This window comes from Arvicanthis niloticus, chromosome 23, assembly GCF_011762505.2.
Source record: "Arvicanthis niloticus isolate mArvNil1 chromosome 23, mArvNil1.pat.X, whole genome shotgun sequence".
NCBI lineage: Eukaryota > Metazoa > Chordata > Mammalia > Rodentia > Muridae > Arvicanthis > Arvicanthis niloticus.
This window is the reverse complement of record NC_133430.1, coordinates 40,179,656-40,200,697: the sequence shown is the minus strand read 5'-3', so window position 1 is coordinate 40,200,697 and position 21,042 is coordinate 40,179,656. Positions and strand designations below refer to the sequence as shown.

The window sequence follows — 21,042 nt, the reverse complement described above, 5'->3', positions numbered from 1 at the left end:
AAGGCGTGTGCCACCACTGCCCGGCTATAATATGGCACTTTTCAAAAAGGACTGAAGTGTCCTCAGATTTTAGTAGTATCTCCAGTGGGAAGGGGGTTCTGGATCAAGGGATATCTATGTAATTAGATTAAAATATATTAATGATTTTCTGGACACACTTATTTTTGTTTTGTTTTTTAGACAGGGTCTCATCTGTAGCCTTGGTTGGCTTGGAATTCACTAGGCTAGCATTGAACTCACAGATATCCACCTGCGTCTGCCTCTCAAGTGCTGGGATTTTGAGTGGGCTCTTATTTTAGAGCAGTTTTCACTTCAGAGAATCAGTGCAGACACAGATCAGAGAGTTCTAATGAAGGAATATGTCCTAGTGAGTGAGCCAGTAAGGGGGCGTTATAGTAACTAAAGCTTGTGCATTCTCAGATTCGTGCTGACCCCTGTAATACTTTTTGTCTGCCCCAGGACACCATCCAGGACACAGATTTCATATGTTTGTCGTGTCTCTTTAGCTTAGATGTCTTTTTAATGTTTATTCTCCCCAGACCGTAGCTTTTATTTCATTTTCTCGACAGCACCTTTCACAGTTCAAAACATATTTTTTTTAGTTGTTAGAAAGAAAAAGAAATAGGTTTCCGGATCTGGGATGTTTTTAAACACTCTTCCCAAAGACAAAGAGGGTGAATGAACAGGTTGTGCAGGCTTTGCTTCCTTCCTGTTGTTTCCATGGCTGTCTTGTTGTAACTGGAGAGAGAGTCAGTGTACTGTGTCCTCTTGTGATTGATACACTCCTTTGTCCTTTGCAGCCTCTTCATCAAGAAATTTCTTTGTATCTCCAACAACTAAAAATAGACATTGAAGAAGGAAAGCTTAAAGACAATATTGCAAAACTTGAAAAGCAAATAAATAAAGAGAAGAAGCTCATCCGTAGAGGGAGGACCAGGGGCCTCCGAAAGGAGCACGAGGTAAAGCCACACAGGCCCACTGCTGTTTGCCTTCATGTCGGTTGGGTAACCACTGTGTAAGCTCACGGCCTCCGACTGGCTGTGCCATGGAAATCTCTTGAGCCTGCTTACTTCCCTGGACTTGCTACTCAGTATGGGCTCTAACTGGATCCTGTGCTTTTTACCTGAGTTTTTTGTTCATTGTTTCGATCATGATGGTTGGGTACTGCCTGCTCCTGAGACTGCTCATAACTGTCTCAACTACTGCTGCAGTACAGATAGTTTTATATATAAGGATACGGAGTCACCAAAAGCAGAGCTTTTGTAAAAATGAACGAATCAGGTCATGCAGGACTTGGGGGCCGGTCTGATGATTTCTTTTTGTCTCCAGCCTATTTGATTGGGTTTGTGTGGTTGACAGGGCTCAGTCCTCTTTTCATTTCTTCTTTTTCCCCCCCTTCTTCCTTTTTCCCTCTTGCTCTGGCCGTGCTCACTCCGGCCCCAGTCCAGCTTGCTCCGGCCCCGCTTGCTCCGGCTCTGTTTTCATTTCTTCTTAACTGTCAGTTTCTGTGGCTCTCACAATGTTACTCTTGCTTGTACAGATATATATATATATAATGTGTGTGTGTGTGTGTGTGTATACACATATATATGTATGTGTCTATAATATATATACACATAGAAGATATATCGATATATCTGTAACACACATACAGAGAGAGAGAGAGAGAGAGAGAGAGAGAGAGAGAGAGAGCACTACATTTTTACTATCCTTTACAAATTTTTCCATTTTCATTACTTTTCCTTAATGTTTTAGTTTTTGGAAGTGACACTCTACAGTTTTCAGTACTTGTATCCATCCTAACTATGCAATTTTGTAAGACTATTCGTCTGTTTAGGGCTGTGTCCAAGTCTTTCTCTGGCAGACCCCTCCCTCCACCAACCCCCATCTCTACAGTCTGTTCCTGACTGGTGGGCATCACAAGTATACATCTGAGACTTTAGGTTCCTGTGTCTGGAATGGAATCAGTAACCTTACCTCTCAAACTTTGCTCTCTCCTCTCCTCCTCACCAGGCTATGCTGTCTCCACGATTTTCTCCTTCCCCCCTCCCCCAGATGTAGCCAAGTTACTGAGAGGCCAGTTCCATTAACACAGCAGTTTCTTCTCTTCCATCCACCGTGTTGCCCCTTCTCTTATTCTGTTAGGAAGAAAATGGCTTCATCCTCTTTCACCTCAACAGTTTGCTGGTTTGCTGAGTAGGGGACAGTACTGGGAATTGAAGTCAAAGGTATCATGCACATAAGACAGGCACTCTACCAACTCAGAGATATCCCCAGGCCCCAGAACTGGTCTTTTGAAGCCCAGATCCCATTTTACTGCCTCCCAGTGGTAACCCTCTCCCCTCTCCAAGGATGGCCCTAAGATCTTCAGATGGATCCAGGACATCCTCTCAGTGTCTCTCTCCTAGACTGGGTACTCCAACAGCAGCAGGGACCTGTGCTCTCAGAACCTTTACTACCTGTCATCTTCCGTCACTGGTGGAGATGACTTCTCTGTGATGACAGTGTCAATTGTCAGCTTGACAGAAGCTGAGTTGCCTGGGAGATGGGTCTCTTGGCATGCCTGTGGGGGGTCATCTTGATTGACAGATGTATAGGGCTATCCTTAGGCAGGGGGATCCCAGACTGTGTGAGGTAAAGGAGTGAGCTCAGTGCTAGCTTGCAGTCATCCTTCTGTTTCCTGGTCATGGGAGCCATGTGACCAGCTGCCTCTAGCTCCCGCTTCCTGACCTTCCTGCTATGGTGGGCTATATTTGGAACCGTGAGACAAACTAAACCCTTCCTCCTTAAGTTGCTTTCGTCAGGATGTTTGGCTATATCCACAGGAAGAGAATCTAAGACAATCCTCCAGTCACCCTTAGAGAACTCCTCGTCCCTTCCACATCCCGCTCGGATGGCTCCCTCTGTGAAGCAGGCAGGTGGTGGTGTTCTCATAACGTCATGATGTTACAGACCATCATTTGCATGTCAGTTACTGAAATGGGACTCTTTCAGGGCCGGCTTCCTAATTGCTTTTCCCTAGTCCCTGTAACCATACTCAGTGCATAGCAGACAGTCCATAAACCCTGACCATACGCAACGCATAGCAGACGGTCCATAAACCCTGACCATACTCAACGCATAGCAGACGGTCCATAAACCCTGACCATACTCAACGCATAGCGGACGGTCCATAAACCCTGACCATACTCAACGCATAGCGGACGGTCCATAAACCCTGACCATACTCAACGCATAGCAGACGGTCCATAAACCCTGACCATACTCAATGCATAGCAGACGGTCCATAAACCCTGACCATACTCAATGCATAGCGGACGGTCCATAAACCCTGACCATACTCAATGCATAGCAGACGGTCCATAAACCCTGACCATACTCAACGCATAGCAGACGGTCCATAAACCCTGACCATACTCAACGCATAGCAGACGGTTCATAAAAGAGCATGCTGTCAGAGTCACGCACACAGCGGGAGTTTCTGGTCATATGCCCTCAGCTGAAGCCCGGCTTTCTTCCTTCCTTCAGGCTTGCTTTTCTCCAGAAAGCATCGAGTGCCAGCTGGAACACCATGTGGGTGTCTTGAGGGTACTGTGTGAGGAGCTGACATCACCAGAGGACCAGCAGGAATTGAAGAAAGCTCTCCGAGTCTATGAACAAAAGATAGAGAGACTTCTGAAATGTGCTTCTGAGATTCACACGACCCTGCGGTCCTCCCAGGGAGGTGCACCTAAGGAGAGGTTAGTGCTTTGTAAGAAGAGCCATGCTCCAGAGCAAAGCCAGAAAAAGATGTTTGCACAACCAAATGACATTTGGATGACCATGGTTTTTTAGGTTCCATGTTCCCCCTATTCTATTTTAATATCCAATTGTGCTTCCTTCCTAGGGGTGCCTTGATCACAACTGAGAACGGCAGAAGGGATGCCCATGGCGAGGCACCACGGGAGATACCAGATAACCAGCTGCCAACTGAAAAGGTGTTAAATACGGGCGTTAAGTTTCACAGTCTTTATATAGGTTAAGTGGGCAGCCATCCGGTTCTCATGAGCATCGGTCTATTATCTGATTGTCACCATCAATTAAGATTCCCCACCTTACGAAACGCAAGGCAGGCCACTCCTCAGAGAGTTAGAATGATGGCAACCGAAGCTATGGTGTGCTTAGCAATCTACTGAGAGTGTCCCAGTGAGAGTGTCCGCAGCAAATCCTGAAGACAAAGTGTGTCTGCTACTGTTGAGGTCGACGAGGCTGGCTTCTGTCTTCACGGACAGCCAGATATGTTGAAATGAATGGACTCACTTGACTTCTTGGTAGGATGAGTTTTGTTTCCCTTGCGAATTGGATTTACTGATTGCTGAAGGTACAGAAATTGGCATTTGCCACACAGCACAGTGTGGGTGCCAGCCAACAGGTTTTTGGAAAGGGCTGAGAAACACTTGTGTTCAGGGTTTTCACCTTTGACTGAGCCTGTGAGGTCTGATGCAGAGTCAAGCACTGGAGCCTGACAGTGTTCCTTTATCAATTAGAAGGTCACGGTCAGCCCAATAGGTGTCTGTGAGAGGTTTTGCTCTGAGGAGAGACATCTCAAGGACTTGTATCCTTTCCTGATTTTGGCTATAAAGAACCATCCCTAAATGCATAAAGCATTTAAGTTTTACAGATATGTAAATATGTTTAAGTAATTGTCTTTACTATTTTGTGTATTTGCTTAGGTAATGGAACCCATTAAGAATTTTCGTCAGACATCAGAATTAAAGCCTCAGCAAGAAGAAAGCGTTATGGAGAAGGAAGGAAAGGATTGCAGTGCCTCCCTAAATGACTTACAGGACAGGTAACTTCCTTTTAAACAGTGAGGACCACTAAAAATTCTTCGTCAATGACAGCATGTGATATATGAACATGTGTGTGTATATATATATATATCATATGTGATTAGCATATACATGTGACATACATATCATGTATGTGACATATACATTTATATATGTGATATATACACATAATATGATACATATGTACATTTCTATATATTATATATATATACACACACACATAATATGCATGTATTTATACATACATGCATACTTATTTGTAGATGCATGTGTGCTTGGTGGCAGGTCTCTTTAACTACTAAACCATCTTGATATCCCTGCCTTTTACAAAAGGTTATTTATTCATTTGTGATGTGGGTGCATTGGTGGGTGCAGGTGTGTGGAAACAGAGGACACCTGGTAGGGGTTCTTCCACTATATGGGTCCCAGGAATCGGAGTCAAGTCATCAGGCTTGGCAGCAGGCGCCTTTACCCACTGAGCCATCTTACCTGTCCACATTATGTATTTTTAAGTCTTTTATTATTCTTTAGTTGTAATTTTGGCATGTGGCTCTAATTTAAGCAGAAATTCCTTGGGCATTTCTGCGTGCACAATTGATAGTAATTTAAAAAATATTTCTATCTTATTTCAAAATTAAGTTTTACATTTTTAAAATTTTCGTGTTTTGAATTCATTTTTTGTTGTTGTTGTTGTTTAACAAACAAGAAATGGGCTTTACTGCAACATTCCATACAGATGCATACAGGCATCTCCCATGATTCTTTGCTCTGCCCTCACTACCCCTTCCCTATATGAAGTCATGTTACACTTAATTTTCTCCCAGGTATGACACACAAAGGGAGATTCTTGAGCAACACCTGCAAGACAGCAAGTCCAGTGTCGAATCCGACTTTCCTGGTGAGAGTGAGAGGAGCAGTGCCTGCCTGCAGGCTAAACTGGCAGATCTGCAGGTAACTGAGCATCATTCCTCACTGAGCAGATTACACTCCAGAAATATAGCTGCAGCCGTTTGTGGAGGTCACGTGTGTAAGATGGCTCTTTGTTAGACGGCATTTCTCATGTTCCTCTTGCCTGGGTTTGCTTTCAAGTACAAAAGCCAGGACAGACTTTCAGGGTCTTCATTTATTGCCTTGTGGTGTAATTTTCAGTGTCCTCCCACTTCCTGTAGGATCCTCCCACTTCCTGTAGTGTCCTCCCACTTTCTGCAGTGTCCTCCCACTTCCTGCAGGGTCCTCCCACTTCTTTCAAGGTCCTCCCACTTTCTTCAGTGCCCTCTCCCATTTTCTGTAGTGTCTTCCCACTTTCTCTAGAGTCCTCCCACTTCCTCCAGGCTCCTCCCGCTTCCTACAGTGTTCCCCTACTTCCTGTATTATCTTCCCACTCAATTCAGTGTCCCCACCTACTTCCTACCGCCTTCTCCTGGTTCCTGGTTTCCTTCTATTTAGTAAGCAGCTCCCAGCCACACCTGCCATCTGGCTCCTTTCTTTTTCATGGAGTGGGCCAAACCCATGAGATCTTTGATGGATAAGCATGTTTTTAGCATGGTTAAGACATTGTCTTGAGACTTCCCAGTGATTGAATGTACATCTGTCTTCAGAAAAGTGAACAAGTGAGCCTGTTGATCCTTCAGCAGGATTCTCAAAGGAACCTTAAAAAGAGGGCTGGAGGGAGAGCTCAGGGGTCACGAACACACACTGCTCTTATAGAGGATGCAAGTTTCATTTTCAGCATCCAGGTCAGGGGACTCATTACCTTGTGTAATTCCCGCTCCAAGTGATCTGACATCGTACTCCTCTCTGTCTCTGTCTCTGTCTCTGTCTCTGTCTCTGTCTCTGTCTGTCTCTCTCTGTCTCTCTCTGTCTGCTTCTCTCTCTCTCTGTCTCTCTCTCTCTGCCTCTCTCTCTCTCTGTCTCTCTCTCCCCTTCACACCCACACATACATACATACATACATACATACATACATACATACATACGTACATACACAATTTAAAAGAAAAAAGAAACCAAACATATAGAAACATTTGCTTTATTTCAGGTTTTCTTTGCGTTTAGAATGTAACAGTTTAGTACTCAAAGCAGGGTAGTTGTTACTTCATTTGTGTGTGTGTGTTTGTGTGTGTGTGTGTGTTCATGTATGTACATGTGCTTGCCCATGCATAAGGAGGCCAGAGGCCAGCATTGGGAGTCTTCTCTAACTATATTTTGAGACAGGCTGCTCTCTGGAGCTCCTAGAAACTCCTCCTGAAAATCCTCCTGTCTCTGCCCACCAGTGCTGAGAGAGTGGGCACGCACCCCATGCTTAGCTTTTGACCTGTGTGATGGCGATCAAACACAGCTCCTCATGCTTTTATGGCAGGCACTTCACCAACTGAGGCATCTTCTCAGCTCCTGTATTTGTGTGTGTGTGTGTGTGTGTGTGAGGTGTGTGTGTGTGTGTGTGTGTCAGATAGGGGAAGTGATTTTAGAAACCTTTTAAAGCCATATTGACTTCTCACTTAACTTCATTGAATGAGGCTGCTTATTTTGCTGCTGCTTGTTCCTCTCCTCTTCTTTCTCCTCTTCTTCTTCCTCTTCCTTTTCTTCTTCCTCCTCCTCCCTCCTTTAAATTACATTTTACTTAATAGTGTGTGTGTGTGTGTGTGTGTGTGTGTGTGTGTGTGTGTGTGTTTAGGTTGTGCATGTCACAGCATTTATGTGGTGGTCAGAGGACAATTTGCCTGAGCTGGTTCTCTCCTTCCTCCAGTGAGTACTGGAGGAATAGACTTGGTAATAGGTACCCTATCTCTTTCTTGCTGGTCCCTGAGTTAGAGTTATTTACCATGGTTCCCTATAGGATAAGTCCTATCCCTATAGGCTCGGATAGGCTGGCAAGTGTCTCATTTTATGAAAGAAGGGTAACTGAGCCCTTGACCCATGACTTGTGACAGTGACCCATTTATTTCACTTAGGTTTTACAGGCTGACACTGGTGCTTACTGGGATGAGTTTGAAATCACTTCACTGAATTTAAAAAGTCTGGTGAGCGACACGGAGAAGCCCATGCTAGACCAGGAGAGAGACTTATTAAAGGGGAACGAACAAGTTCTTCATGTGCTTCTTAACACCAGGTACACCTCAGGTTTTCTAACCCAGAACTTTGTGCGTGGCTCAGTGTGTAAGTTATCTTAAGCAAGACTGTCACTACACTGTAATATCTTAGGTAGTTAGCCCACTTTAGATCTGTGGGTTTGGGTTTTAATGTGATGGTTTGTACGTGTCATTATATATATTTTGCTGGGTAGCCATTTCCTTGGCTAATGGCGAGGTTAGCATGGTTTTATAGTATAGCTTTTATCATTTTTCTATCACCTCTGGTTTGTTTTTACCCCAGAATGGAGTCACTGGAGATGGCGCTACAGATAGTGCTACCTCTGGAGAAGGAGTGTTCTCTCCTGTGTGCCTCTGACCTGCCCCTCTGCACAGTGGCTGTCCAGGACCTGCATCCCATTGAGATTGATGATGTCTATCAGAACCTGCGGGTGAATAAATTCTCATACCGTATTTACAAGACCTTCAATTCTTCAGAGATGTTCAAAGATTTTTAAACATTTTTAAATCATAGTGTAGATTTAGATTATAAATCGTGATATAAATACCTTAATGATTTAGACTTGTTACTCATGTATCCTTTCTTCTATCCCTTGAAATTTAGAGGTAGGTATCAGAGAGTAAGTAGAGGGATATTTTATTTCAATTCAGAATAAAGCCTTTTTTACAAATGTCTTTAGTGACAACTTCTAAACATTGTAGTTGACTCAGGCTGAGGCTGGCATATTCTTCAGTTTATTCTTCATCCTGGATCCCATTTAAACACCCCTCCCATGGCTGTCCGACAGGGTAATTGTTTTGTTCTGTAATTGTTTTCTTTGAAGTAGGAGATCCACATACTTGTTTTCCTTGGGGAAATTCAAGCATGTGGAAGGCATCAGGTAAAGAAATAGTCGGCACCAGCTCGTATGTCATTAAAATACTTCCCGATTCTGAAACATTCAGCTTTGGTTAAACTTAGAAAGATTTTTGTAGCTTATGGTCAGCACTATTAGTTTTTCCTGCACGTGCGTGCGTGTGTGCGTGCTTGCACGCAGGTGTGTATGTGTGTGTGTGTGTGAGAGAGAGAGAGACAGAGAGAGAGAGAGAGAGAGAGAGAGAGAGAGAGAGAGGGAGAGAGAGAGAGTGAGGGAGAGCACATTGAGCATGCACGCATGTACACAGGTGCTCATGTGTGTGAGTGGTGCACGAGATTCACCCCAGGGTTTCTCCTTCTCACTGTTTTTTTGGTTTTGTTTTGTTTTATTTTGTTTTAGGATATCCGAGATTCCATCACAAAGCAGATCAGAATCTGTACCAGTTTGGAAGAGCCTAGTAACTCTGTACCAAGGGAGTTATACACACTAGATCAGTGTGCAATCCAGGACATTGTGCTGAAGTGCAGACTCCAGCTGGAGACCATGAACCAGAAGGTAGAGATGAGGGAAGATGCCCTGGATGCTCTGGAAGGGTTGCTGGCATCTCTGAGAGCAGCTAAGCTCTCTGCTGAGCTCTCTGCTGAGCTCTCTGCCAACCCTCCTGCCTCGAAAGCACCAGAAGATACCCTGACAGTGAAAAGTGCTGGAGAAGACATTCTCCTGATGAAAGAGAAGGCCAGGTCTTTGGATGAACGCTTGAGGACACTTGGCATAAACATTAAGGATGCTGAGGGAGGGGAGAATACCACCTGTGAGAGACTTGTTGGAGCGTTGTCAGCCATGCATGGCCAGAGTAAAGAGGAAGAACCTACTGAGGACAAGAAGTTACTGGAAGCTTGTAGTTCCAAAAATCATGAGCTCTTTCAAAACATTCAAGACATCCAGAATCAGATCAGTAAAATTGGCCTTAAGGATCCCACTGCTCCAGCTGTGAAACATCGGTAAGAAGGGTCGGTCTCTGTCACCCAGAGTGACACTCGCTGGCTGTATTTTCAACAACACTTCAGGATCTTCTGTTTCTGTCTCATCCTTCTAACTATTCAGTGTGCAGCATGCCTTCTAATAGACTTTCACACAAATTTACTTTTTATTGATAAGGTTCCTCTACAAATGTTCATATTGTCCTCTGCCATGTGTCATGGACACGGGACAGTGGAGTGAGACATGGGTAAAGGTCAAAAGTTATTTTCAAGGTCCTGCGTTCTTTGCGTGCACTGCGGCGTTCCCTTAAGGGTGAAAGCCTAGCTGCTCTTGCAGAGTTCATATTTACCTCACTTGCTCATCTCAGCTACATCTTCCCATCCTTGTGATAAAACATGGACAGAAGGGGCTCCACAGAGAAACCATTATTGGCTTGCCTTTCGGGAGTTAAGTAGGTCATGGGGAGAAATCCTGATCTTGGCTGCTCAAGGCAGCTGCCAACCACAGTCAGGAAGCTGAGAGCCATGGATCTTAGTGTTCAGCTCAGTGTCTCCTTTTGATCCAGTATGGGAACCCCAGCCCTCAGAATGATGGTCCCCACAATTGGTATGGGTCCTCATGTCTCATTTATTCTAGTCTAGGTCACCAGCACAGGTGTGAGGCAATTCTTGATCCTGTCAAGTTGACAATATCAGCCACTGCTAAATAAAAAGAACAGCCGGGCGGTGGCGGCGCACGCCTTTAATCCCAGCGCTTGGGAGGCAGAGGCAGGTGGATTTCTGAGTTCGAGGCCAGCCTGGTCTACAAAGTGAGTTCCAGGACAGCCAGGGCTACACAGAGAAACCCTGTCTCAAAAAGAAGAAAAAAAAATAAATAAAAAGAACAGTACTTAGAAGGCCATATGCCATCCCATGTCCCTGTGCCTCCTTTGTTCTTTGGCCCTCCCAGCAGGGCTAGAGCACTGTTGAGTTTAAAGAGGCATTGTGGAGGGCTGGAGAGACGGCTTAGTGGTTGAGAGCACTGACTGCTCTTCCAGAGGTCCTGAGTTCAATTCCCAGCATCCACATGGTGGCTCACAACCATCTGTAATGGGATCTGGTGTGTCTGAAGACAGCTATGATGTACTCACATATATAAAATAAATAAATAAATCTTTAAAAAAAAAATAAATAAAAAGAGGCATTGTGGAAACTGAATGAGGTTGGCAGTAGTCAGGATTCTGAATATGGACACCAGCTCGTGAACGCTGAGGTATTAGCAGGGTGTGCTGGTGTAGAGTCTTCCTCTTCTTTCCAGATCTTTCCCATTCTCCCTTGCTGTAACTTCTCTGGCTTGGTGGTTTCTTTAGAGATTTACCTGACCCAAGTCCCTTAGTAAATTTAAATATGCCCTTCCCTCCAAAATTTCAGCTCAGGCCCAATGAGACTTTCATCCTGAGAGTGCCTGAGAGTTTGCCTAAGAGGTATGGAACTAATCACCTGTGTAGTTATACTTCAATAAATTTTAATTATATGTTCACCAAAAATTAGTGGTTATTAATGTATGAATTAATTGTTTATAAATGAAAATTGTGTATTTATGTAGCTACAAATAGGACAAATATGTATTCTGTGCTAGACACAGTTTAGGGTATTGGGGTTACAGCAGCTAACAAAATAGAAAGTTCTTGGCTTTTCTAGAGCTTAGCTGATCCTGGGAGGGCTAAGGTATGTGGAATGACTGGTGGTGAGAATCCTGAGAGGGCAAAGAGGAAGAGGTTGCGGTGGCCAGGTGAGTGATGGACTGAGGACATGCTCAGTGCATCAGATAAGGTACAAGAGCAAGCCTCGGGATCACTGTGAGGAAGAGCCTTCTGGGCTGAGGGATCAGCAGTTACAAATCCAATTGCAAAGGAGGTGAGAAAGGACAACACTGAGGGGTGAGGTGTCACAGCCGGGATGGGGCTTAAGTCATATTGGCTTTCTCTGAGTGACCTGCTGTTATTTGTGGGTTCTAAGTAGCAGAAGGTGATGTGGTTTAAACCATAACTGGTTCTCTGCTGGGGGCCAGCCCCGGCTGTTATTCTTTCCTGTTCTTGGTTCTCCTTGAGGCAGCGGAGGGGGAGCATTGGTAGGGTTAAGACTTGGTCTTATGGGATATTTCGGGTTGCTGTATAATAAAACCTTTTCCTATCTAAGTTTAAGTCACTTGCTGTGGTAGCTGACCTGTCTGTCTGAGTTCCTCTGAGGCCAGAAACTATTTAGCACCTCATCATAAGTGGTAAGGGATAAGTGAAAAGATTTATTTCTCTGGTGAATCAGCCAGAAACCTCTCTGGATAAACTGGTTCACTCTTTGTGAACCCGAGAGGAAGGAAAGGAAAAGAATTAAGGTGCTATACACTGGCAAATATTCACATGATGAAGACCTAGACAGTGTGAGGGTATGGGGGTCTCAATTGCAGTCTAGGTGAAGGAGTAGCAGAGGGAAGGCCATCAGGGTGGGTTCCAGGGTGAATTGGATGCAAGGGCCTGAGCTTATCTTCAGGTGATGGGATTCTTTCTCCAAGTTTGGTTTGCAGGATAAACCCTTAGTTAAATGACTCCTTTTTGAATCAGGAGAGCTTTTTGTATATGATGTCCCACGGTGTCCTTCCTCTGTGGCCTCTCATCCTTGCTTGGAGTCCTTGCTTTGTTTAACCACCTATTTATTCATATCATGCTCTCTCTCTCTCTCTCTCTCTCTCTCTCTCGCTCGCTCGCTCTCTCTCTCTCTCTCTCTCTGTGTGTGTGTGTGTGTGTGTGTGTGTGTGTATTCTCTCAAATACATATTCACTCGTATGTTCACCAAGGGGGGAAGTGTAATGTGTTATCGCTTATGGTTTTGTATATTTATTATGCTTAATTAAAATGCCAAATAGTATTATGGTAATACAAGGAGCCCTGTGGTCTCAGTGATGCAGGAATGCATTCCTGTGCTTATTGCCCAGGAATTCCTTTTTAGTAGGAGTGTTTAATTTTGCCATTAATCTCATGAGGACACATGAAAGCACTCTCTCGACATTCCCCATGTTCTGTTGAATTAACTGTGTTAACAATTGGCTAATACACCTTTTTATAATTCCACACTCTAGGCAAAAGTCATTACTCAGGCTGGATAAGGACCTAGATGGACTTGAAGAAGAAAAAGTGCTCATACAAAACATGGCTAGTTCTCTCCCACAATCCAAGGAGGGCAGTGAGAAAATCGTGATTCAACAGTGTGAAGATACAGCAGCCTTGTGGGAGAATACGAAAGCCTCTGTCACAGAGAGGTAAGAGAAAACTCTCAGTCTGAGAATGTGTCTGTGTGGCTAACATTCTGAAGTGTTTGTACCGGAAACCAGTCCCCTGCACTCAGGTGCAAACACAGGGCTTCACACTGGTGCTCACAGGCCAACGGCTGTCACACACAGTTATGTCACCTCCTCACGTTGCCTACCTCTGTGGCTGGGTCCTTGTGGGAAGCCCTGAGCCACCATGTGCCTTCCCTTAAGTCTTTGGACTCTGATGGTCTTTTCTCCACCCCCTCTTCAACATGTCCTGTGTGCGAATGGAACCTGCATATACAGAAGCCACCATGAAGCCAGTCTATGGCACATGATCTAGTCAAACTTCATAGGCCATAAAGCCTTCTCTAAGTCCAAGGACTAATTAGTCCCTGGTTATACTGGAAACCAAGTTCACTGCCACATTCAATGAATTATTTTACTATCTGTAAAGGGCTGAGCTGACAAGGAGTGGAATCGAAAACAATCTCTGATCATGCTAGTGAGGGGCTGTCTTTCAACAGGTCTTATAGTTGATGAATGAAAATGCTTTTCTGTTGAGTTGTAAATCCCGTATCTCTCTCCAGAGCTTACATGTGTTTGAGAGAAGACAGCACACGTAGCCTCTCAAGGACTTCTTAGACTTGAGTTCCAGTCACAGAGTCACCCTTGTGTTGTTCTTGACAACATGTAATCCTATATGTCTCTCCAGAGCTTACACATGTTAACATGTAATCCTGTAGAGCTTACATATGTTAACATATAATCCTATGCCTCTCCAGAGCTTACACATGTTAGCATATAATCTGGTATATCTCTCCAGAGCTTACATGTGTTAACATGTTAACACAATTAATAAAGGTATAAATCTGGTGGTTATTTATTTATACGGTCTGTTTGCTACCTCATCATTATTGGTAATGTGATCAAGCCATGTGGAGAGGGAAAGTCCCTTTGTGCTGTGTGAGTAGATGCTACAACATGCACAGTGTTATTTCAGGCTGTTCCCCTCCTGTCTTCCTACATAGCCTTGAACAGTGTGGAAGTGTTCTGGAGCTGTTAAGACAATATCAGAATATTAAAAACAACTTGACAGCTTTGATTCAGAAGGAAGAGGGCATCATCTCTCAGCAAGCTTCCTACATGGGAAAGGACAACCTGAAGAAGAAGATAGCCGAGGTGAGCCCTCCTAGAAGAGCTATCCTGCGTAGTGACGTGCGTGCCTGACGAGCCCAACAGTAAAGCGATGCTAGGAAAGAAATCATCTTGGAATTTGGTTTAAAAGTATTCAGTAGTGACTGTTTTACTAGATATTTGGGAATGTATCAGCTCTATCACCAGAGTCAGAAAGAGATCAGTTTCCAAGTTGGTACTGGGTTACCTTGGTTTGGGCTTTAGCACTGGGACTGTGTGTTGCAGCCCTGGGGTCAGCCACTGTCCATCTATAGGACCATAAAGCCCACTTTCCCCAGGGCTTTAACTGAAAGGGAATATGAGCCTCCATGCAGGCCTGAGAGATGACATGGTAGGAGTCTCTCTCTGCTGCTTACAGACAAGGAGGACATTACAGTTCCAGTATTTATTTCCTGTAATGATGCACCAGACAGAGCCCCCAGTTGGCGAACTGTGTTGATGGCTTCACTACTCCCAGCTCTGTATGCTAAGGAGAACAACATCATTTGGACACTAGATGTCATTATTTTCTATGAATTTACATGGTTAGACAGGAACACACTGTACTATTTACGACTGTACATCAGAATGATGCCTTTCCTACTGGCTTTAAGCTACAGGGCTGTCAAACTGTCACAACCATGGGTGACATGTAGCCCTCTTGATGCATTTGATTATTAGTAAGTAGTTTTATTAAACTTCCTATTACTTTTATATAGATTTTTAATTAATTGTTCATTTTGTGTGCATGGGTGCTTTGCCTGCATGTATGTCTGTGTACTACTTGTATACCTGGTGCCTCTAAAACAGTGGGTCTCAACCTGAGAGTTGCAACCCCCTGTGGGGGTGGGGCTGGGGGCAGACTGAACAACCCTTTATCAGGGCTCACCTAAGACCATCAGAAAGCACAGATATTCACATTATGATTTATAGCAGTAGCAAAATTACAGTTATGAAGTAGCAACGAAAATAATTAGAGTTGTGGATCACCGCAGCGCGAGGAATTGTACTAAAGGCTTACAGCATTAAGGAGCTTGAGAACCACTGCTGTAGAGGCTGGAAGAGGCCATTAGATCCCTTGGATCTAGAGTTACAAGCAGTCCTGAATCCCCATGTGGGTGCTGAGACTTGAACCAAGGTCCTGACATCTCTCCAACACCCTAAACTTCCGATTTCTTGAGATTAACTCAGTGGAAGTATCTATCAACCAGATTAGCTTTTAAAATTTTTGTTTATTTTAAAAATTTAAAGATGTTTTTATTTCATGTGTATGGGTGTTTTGTCTCATGAATATGTGTATACCACATGCATGTCTGGTGCCCACGGAGGTCAGAAGGTCAGAAGGTCAGAAGGCGTCGGATCCCCTAGAACTGGATGTTTGTGCGCCATCATGTGGATGCTGGGAGCTGAACCCCGGTCCTCTGCAGGAGGAGCCAGTGCTCTTATCCACTGAGCCATTTCTCTATCTCCAATTGACCAGATTCTTATAAGCAACTTAGTCTTAGAGCTATCAGCCCCTGTGCTTCAGTGACACCAAGACTGTCAGTCATAGCTGTTGTCTGAGACCCATTTTCTCAGACTGTTTCACAGAGCTGACTATACTAAAGCAACCTCACTGAGTGACATTAGTTGTATGATGGTGACTGTGTGGCTGATTTCGTATCAAACTTAATTCAAGGAGGCTATCACGATCATGAAGTTGGCCATTAGCTGCCGTTACAGTCCGTCAGTTTTTTTAGTTCCATTTAGTAGAGGCAGCTCTGAGGTTCACTGGTCTTGAGACCTAGAAGGAGTCTGTCCTGATTTCCAATGCACTTAAGAAGCCATAGATCCATTTGTTCTTGGAGGTAGCTGGCCAGCAAGGGATCTGTCTCTGCCTCCTCCGCAGTGTTGAGATCATGGGAGCTGGGGATTCAAACCCAGGTCCTCCTGGCTATGGGATGAGCACTTCTACTGACTGAGCTATCTTTTCAAGCACCTTGCTTTGGGGTTTTAGAGATAAGATCTCCCTTTGTCACTCAGCAGAGTCTCACAAGGATGGTCACTTCCTCCTGGGTAAGGCTCAGATTTGAACTTGGCAATCCTCTTACCTCAGGCTCCCGAATGCTGGGATTTAAACATGTATTACTATGCCTGGTTTTAATTTCACGATTTAAGCTTCTTGTATTGAGATAATTCTTCATTAACATATAACTGTATGTCCTAAAGAAGTGCCCCTTCACACCCTGTACTCAGTTTCTCCAGTGATAAAATCGCCAGGACAATCATGAGTTCAAGCCCAACCTGAAGTATATAACGAGACTGTCCAAAAGTAACCCAGTGCGGCATGAAGGTAGAACACTTGCCTGGTATGCATGAAACTTTGGGTTTGACTCCAGTACCAAACCCCTGAGACAAGAATTTAAAAATAGATACATGTTTCATAATGCAGAGTAGAAGGGGAATTGAGCAAAGATCATCATTAAAATAATAGAATTCTAACAATCGTTCATTGGGAAAGCAGAACAATTACAGTCACATTATGATCTTGTTTGTTTTACATTTGTTTAGTTAGAGAGAGTGAGAACACACAGATGCCACAGAGCATGCGTGTAGGATGACTTGTGGAAGGGCCGTCACTTGTCCTTTCATTATGAGGGTCCTGGGGATTAAGCCCCAGGCTGTGAGGCTTGGCAGCAAGGGTCTTTACTCCACTAATCCATTCTGCTGGCCCTTGTGACCATTGGGGGGGGGTTTGAATAATTAAAAAAAATAGAATCGTTCTCTCAGTTGCCTCTCTATCTATATATCTATCTATATCTTTTGCTTTTTTTTTTTACAGATTGAAACTGTCAAAGAAGAATTCAGCAACCATTTAGAAGTTGTAGACAAGATAAATCAAATTTGTAAAAACCTACAATATCATCTAAATAAAATGAAAACCTTTGAAGACCCCCCTTTTGAAAAAGAGGCTAATGCCATTGTGGATAGATGGCTTGATGTATGTGACCAGTTAATTAACTAAAAATTATGTTTCATAAGAAATTGATATTTAGCAAAAATGTCTTTAGTATTCTTATGATACTGTTATCCTTTATAAGAAAAGTAATCTTTTTTTTCTTTTTTTTGTAAAAAATGTTACATAATAATTTAGGAATTAATTCCATCTTAGAGTTAGACATTACTAACAAATGGGACCTTAGTCTTCCAAATTGTGTGTGTGTGTGTGTTTGAGTGTGAATATATGGGCCAGGCATGGTAGTGTACACCTGTAATCTCAGCAGTTGGGAAGTAGTAATAAAAAGATAATGAATTGAAGGCCAGTCTGAGCTTCACGAGAGCTGTCTCAAAAAAATAAAAATAGCCAGGCAAGGGTGTATGCTGTTAATACAAGCACTTGGCTTGTCAAAGCGTGTATTGATCTCTGTGAGTTCAAGATCAGCCAAGGCTTCATAGTGAGTCTTTGTCTCAAAAAAAAAAAAAAAAGCAAAACTTTAAAAATTGTATTCAATATATTGAAAATAAATTAGTCAACATGACCTTTTGTGCAGGATCTTAATATTAACAGTACATTTGATGCATTTGTAGTTTAATTTGATATGAGTTACAAACTAAGTTATCTGAATTTTTTCTTTAATCAGATAATTTTATTTATTTATTTATTTATTTATTTATTTATTTATTTGATTCATTTGTATATTCATTTATTGAGACAGGGTCTTGCTATGTAGCACAGGCTGGTTTTAACTTACTACGAAGCCCAGGATGGCCCCAGACTTGCATTGAGACTTCTGCCTCATTCTCCTCAGTGCCTGGATTAGAGCATGCGCCGCCATGCTCTTCTTGAGACAAGGCCTTATGTAGTAGAGCCTGGCCTCGATCTCCCAGTGATCTTCCAGAGTTGCTTTGTAATATGTACGTGCTATAGCAAGTCTGCTGAGATTTATTTTTTAAGAGATAGGGTAACATGATATACAAAAGTAATTTTTTTGTTGATTAATCAATTAGCTTCTATTAAAATATTTCAAAACAACTGAAGGAAACAATGTTCTCCAGACCCGTGTCCATTATTTTCTATTTACAATTGGCTATAGGTAAATGAGAAGTCAGAAGAATACGGTGAAAATCTTGGGCGAGCACTGGCCTTGTGGGACAAACTTTTAAACATAAAAAACAACATTGACGAGTGGACTGAAAAGATCCTTGGGAAAGGAGAATCCCATGAGCTGACTGAGGAGGACAGAGAAAGGGTGAAGGTAACTCAACCCTGAGAAGAAAGGTGCCTTGGCTACGGGCTTAGCCAAAGTGTTAACAACCTTAATGTTGCCTTTGCCTTTTTGCATCAGGGTAGAATAATTGCTATGAAACAATGTATTTCTTTCGCTTTCCCCTGAGAGGGCTCTCAACTCCATTGATTGCTCTGTAAAATCTAGGAAATATTTTCATGTACTGTTTGGGATTCAGACAACCAAGGGCTTTGTGCACGCAGTGACCTTGGGTGAAGAAGGCTTCCAACACGAAGAAAGCTGATTTTTGTTTGTTTGTTTGTTTGTTTGTTTGTTTTAAACAATGCTCTCAATTTGGCATTTGGAAAGAGTCTGAGTTCTCTCTTTTGTTGGAGAAAGAGTTGTTTCTGTTGTAGCTGGGTGTAGTTCAGAGGTACAGTGCCTCTCTAGCATGCCTGAGGCTCTGGGTTCAGTGTCGACACCAGGATTGGGAACTCTTTCTAGCCACTTATTTGTTTAATGCCATTAATTTGTGCAAAGCCTTTATAGATGAGAAAACATCTAAGTACTGGCGGTTAAATGTGACTCAGTATAATCTAAAAATATGGGTATGTATTTATCTAAAACTTCCAATCTCACTGCCTCTCAACTTCTTGCATTTTATTCAAATTTTAATTGCTGTATTTTTCTACATGTTGGGAAAAGTTTTTAAAATGTGAGGTTTGTTTCCAGTTTCCTGGACCATTAGGCTGGGTATAAAATCGGTCATCTCTAAGGGTCTTTTAGATGCAAGTTAAGTTATAGGTTATTTGAAAATATGAAGTCAAGAACTATAAACAGCCAGCCTGTAGGCCCGATTCCAAGAGTGCACAGCTCGTTTGGAATTTGTATATGCATAGCCAAGACGTTGGCCATGTTTTTCAGCCATGCAAGCAGCCTCTCGGCACAGCCTTACTCCAGCCTATTTTCTTGAGAGGAGATTCTTCCCTTACCTGTCATTTGCTTTACCTCTAAGGCATGTGGGTTTGTCATTCTTCAGACCATTAGGAAAACAAAGTATTAGGATAAATTCAAGGGCACCTTCAAGTTTCTACATATCAACAATAATAATCATAGTTCCCCCAAAAGAAAGATGAAATAAAGATATTTCTCTTTAAAACCTTCTGTTTTAGGAAGAGTTAAAAGTCCACGAAGAGCAAACTGCAGAATTTTCTAGAAGAGTGGCTGACATACAGTTGCTCCTTCAGAGTAATGAGAAGCCACTTGAACTGCAGGTATGGGAATTTTGATTCAGATCTCAGTGAAAGATTCTCTATCCCCTCGAAAATGGCATCTGTAATCCACACAGTCTAAATTTAAATAGAAAGTAAAAGTAGAATGATTACTTATTTGTGCTCAATTGAAACTTTAAGAATCTGCATAGGCAGCCGTGTGGACCACGTTCAGCATGATAATATTATGTGTGTGCATCTTTTTTCTCCCTGTTCTTCCTTACATGCCTGCCGTACGGAGGAGCAGTGCTGGCTATGATTACACACGAAGCCACAGTGGTTTCCTGTGTGTGTGTGTGTAGGGAGGAGAATCTGTCTTGAGGAAGGTCATTGAAATTGCCTCAAGGATAACTTTGTTCTGCTGCATGAAGAGATTTACCTCAGTTTCATTTGGCTGAAGGGATGTAGTGTTACACACAAGCTCCTGGGCAGGTCTCTTGGATGGCACCTTATCTGTACAGCCTACTAGATTTGTGACCCTGGGAACGTTCCTTAGACTTCTTCAGGCTGCATGTGAAGTGCTCATACCTCCTGCTGAACACATTAAAGTGGTGTATGCCTGGAATCCCAACACTGGGGAGGCTGAGGCAGGAGGATCATGAGTTGGAGACTAGTGAGATCCTGCCTCTAAACAAAACAAGGCTATTAATGTTCCTATGCATTTTAATCTCATTTATGTGTTCAGAAATAGGTTTTTCTCTCTTGAGCGCCATAATATTTCAATTTGCATGCTAGAATCAATTTATTTGGGAATAAGGATTCCAATTATTATCTTAGAAAATGTTGATTTCTGTTTTTAAAAAATATAGGTTTTTTTTTGTTTTTTTTTTTTTACTTTTTTTTTTTTTTTTTTTTTTTGTGACAAGGTTTCTCTGTGTACACCTTGCTGGAGACCAGGCTAGATTTGAAGATCTGCCTAACTCTGCCTCCCAAATGCAGGGGTCAAAGGTGTGTGCCACTACACCCAGCCTTAGTTCTTGTTTCTTTTAAGGCACCAATATAGAACAATGTGATAAGAATCTTCTTCACTCTGAGAGGAAACATTGTCCATTTATTCTGGAGTATTGTCTGAGGTATGCCAACACAGGCTCCTCACTGCTTGTGTCCTACATTTGGTGATTTCAGGTCATGGAGTCCTCTGTCCTGAGCAAGATGAAAGAGGTAAAAACACATGTTACAGGAGAATCCAATAGCTACGTGCCCAGTGGAAACACAGCTGAGCTGAGAGAGGATCTGGACCAGGCCAAGACCCAGATGGGGATGACAGAGTCCCTCCTAAATGCCTTGTCTCCCTCCGATAGCCTGGAGATCTTCACGAAGCTTGAGGTACCACCCAGTTGCCCATCCCC

General features: G+C 43.0%; 1 protein-coding gene across 8 annotated transcripts in view; it reads left to right on the top strand.

Moving 5' to 3' along the window:
* The window catches only part of Syne2 (spectrin repeat containing nuclear envelope protein 2), a 309,215-nt gene that overhangs the window by 108,279 nt on the left and 179,894 nt on the right, over positions 1 to 21,042 (top strand). For all 8 annotated transcript variants that reach the window (XM_076921989.1, XM_076921988.1, XM_076921985.1 and 5 more), the window contains exons 23-36: positions 801 to 959; positions 3,529 to 3,740; positions 3,887 to 3,977; positions 4,713 to 4,831; positions 5,657 to 5,783; positions 7,784 to 7,941; positions 8,205 to 8,352; positions 9,178 to 9,779; positions 12,871 to 13,050; positions 14,073 to 14,223; positions 17,039 to 17,197; positions 18,291 to 18,452; positions 19,595 to 19,696; positions 20,819 to 21,019. In XM_076921989.1, coding sequence (XP_076778104.1) covers positions 801 to 959; positions 3,529 to 3,740; positions 3,887 to 3,977; positions 4,713 to 4,831; positions 5,657 to 5,783; positions 7,784 to 7,941; positions 8,205 to 8,352; positions 9,178 to 9,779; positions 12,871 to 13,050; positions 14,073 to 14,223; positions 17,039 to 17,197; positions 18,291 to 18,452; positions 19,595 to 19,696; positions 20,819 to 21,019 — 2,571 coding nt within the window. The remainder of the gene's footprint in view (positions 1 to 800; positions 960 to 3,528; positions 3,741 to 3,886; positions 3,978 to 4,712; positions 4,832 to 5,656; positions 5,784 to 7,783; positions 7,942 to 8,204; positions 8,353 to 9,177; positions 9,780 to 12,870; positions 13,051 to 14,072; positions 14,224 to 17,038; positions 17,198 to 18,290; positions 18,453 to 19,594; positions 19,697 to 20,818; positions 21,020 to 21,042) is intronic.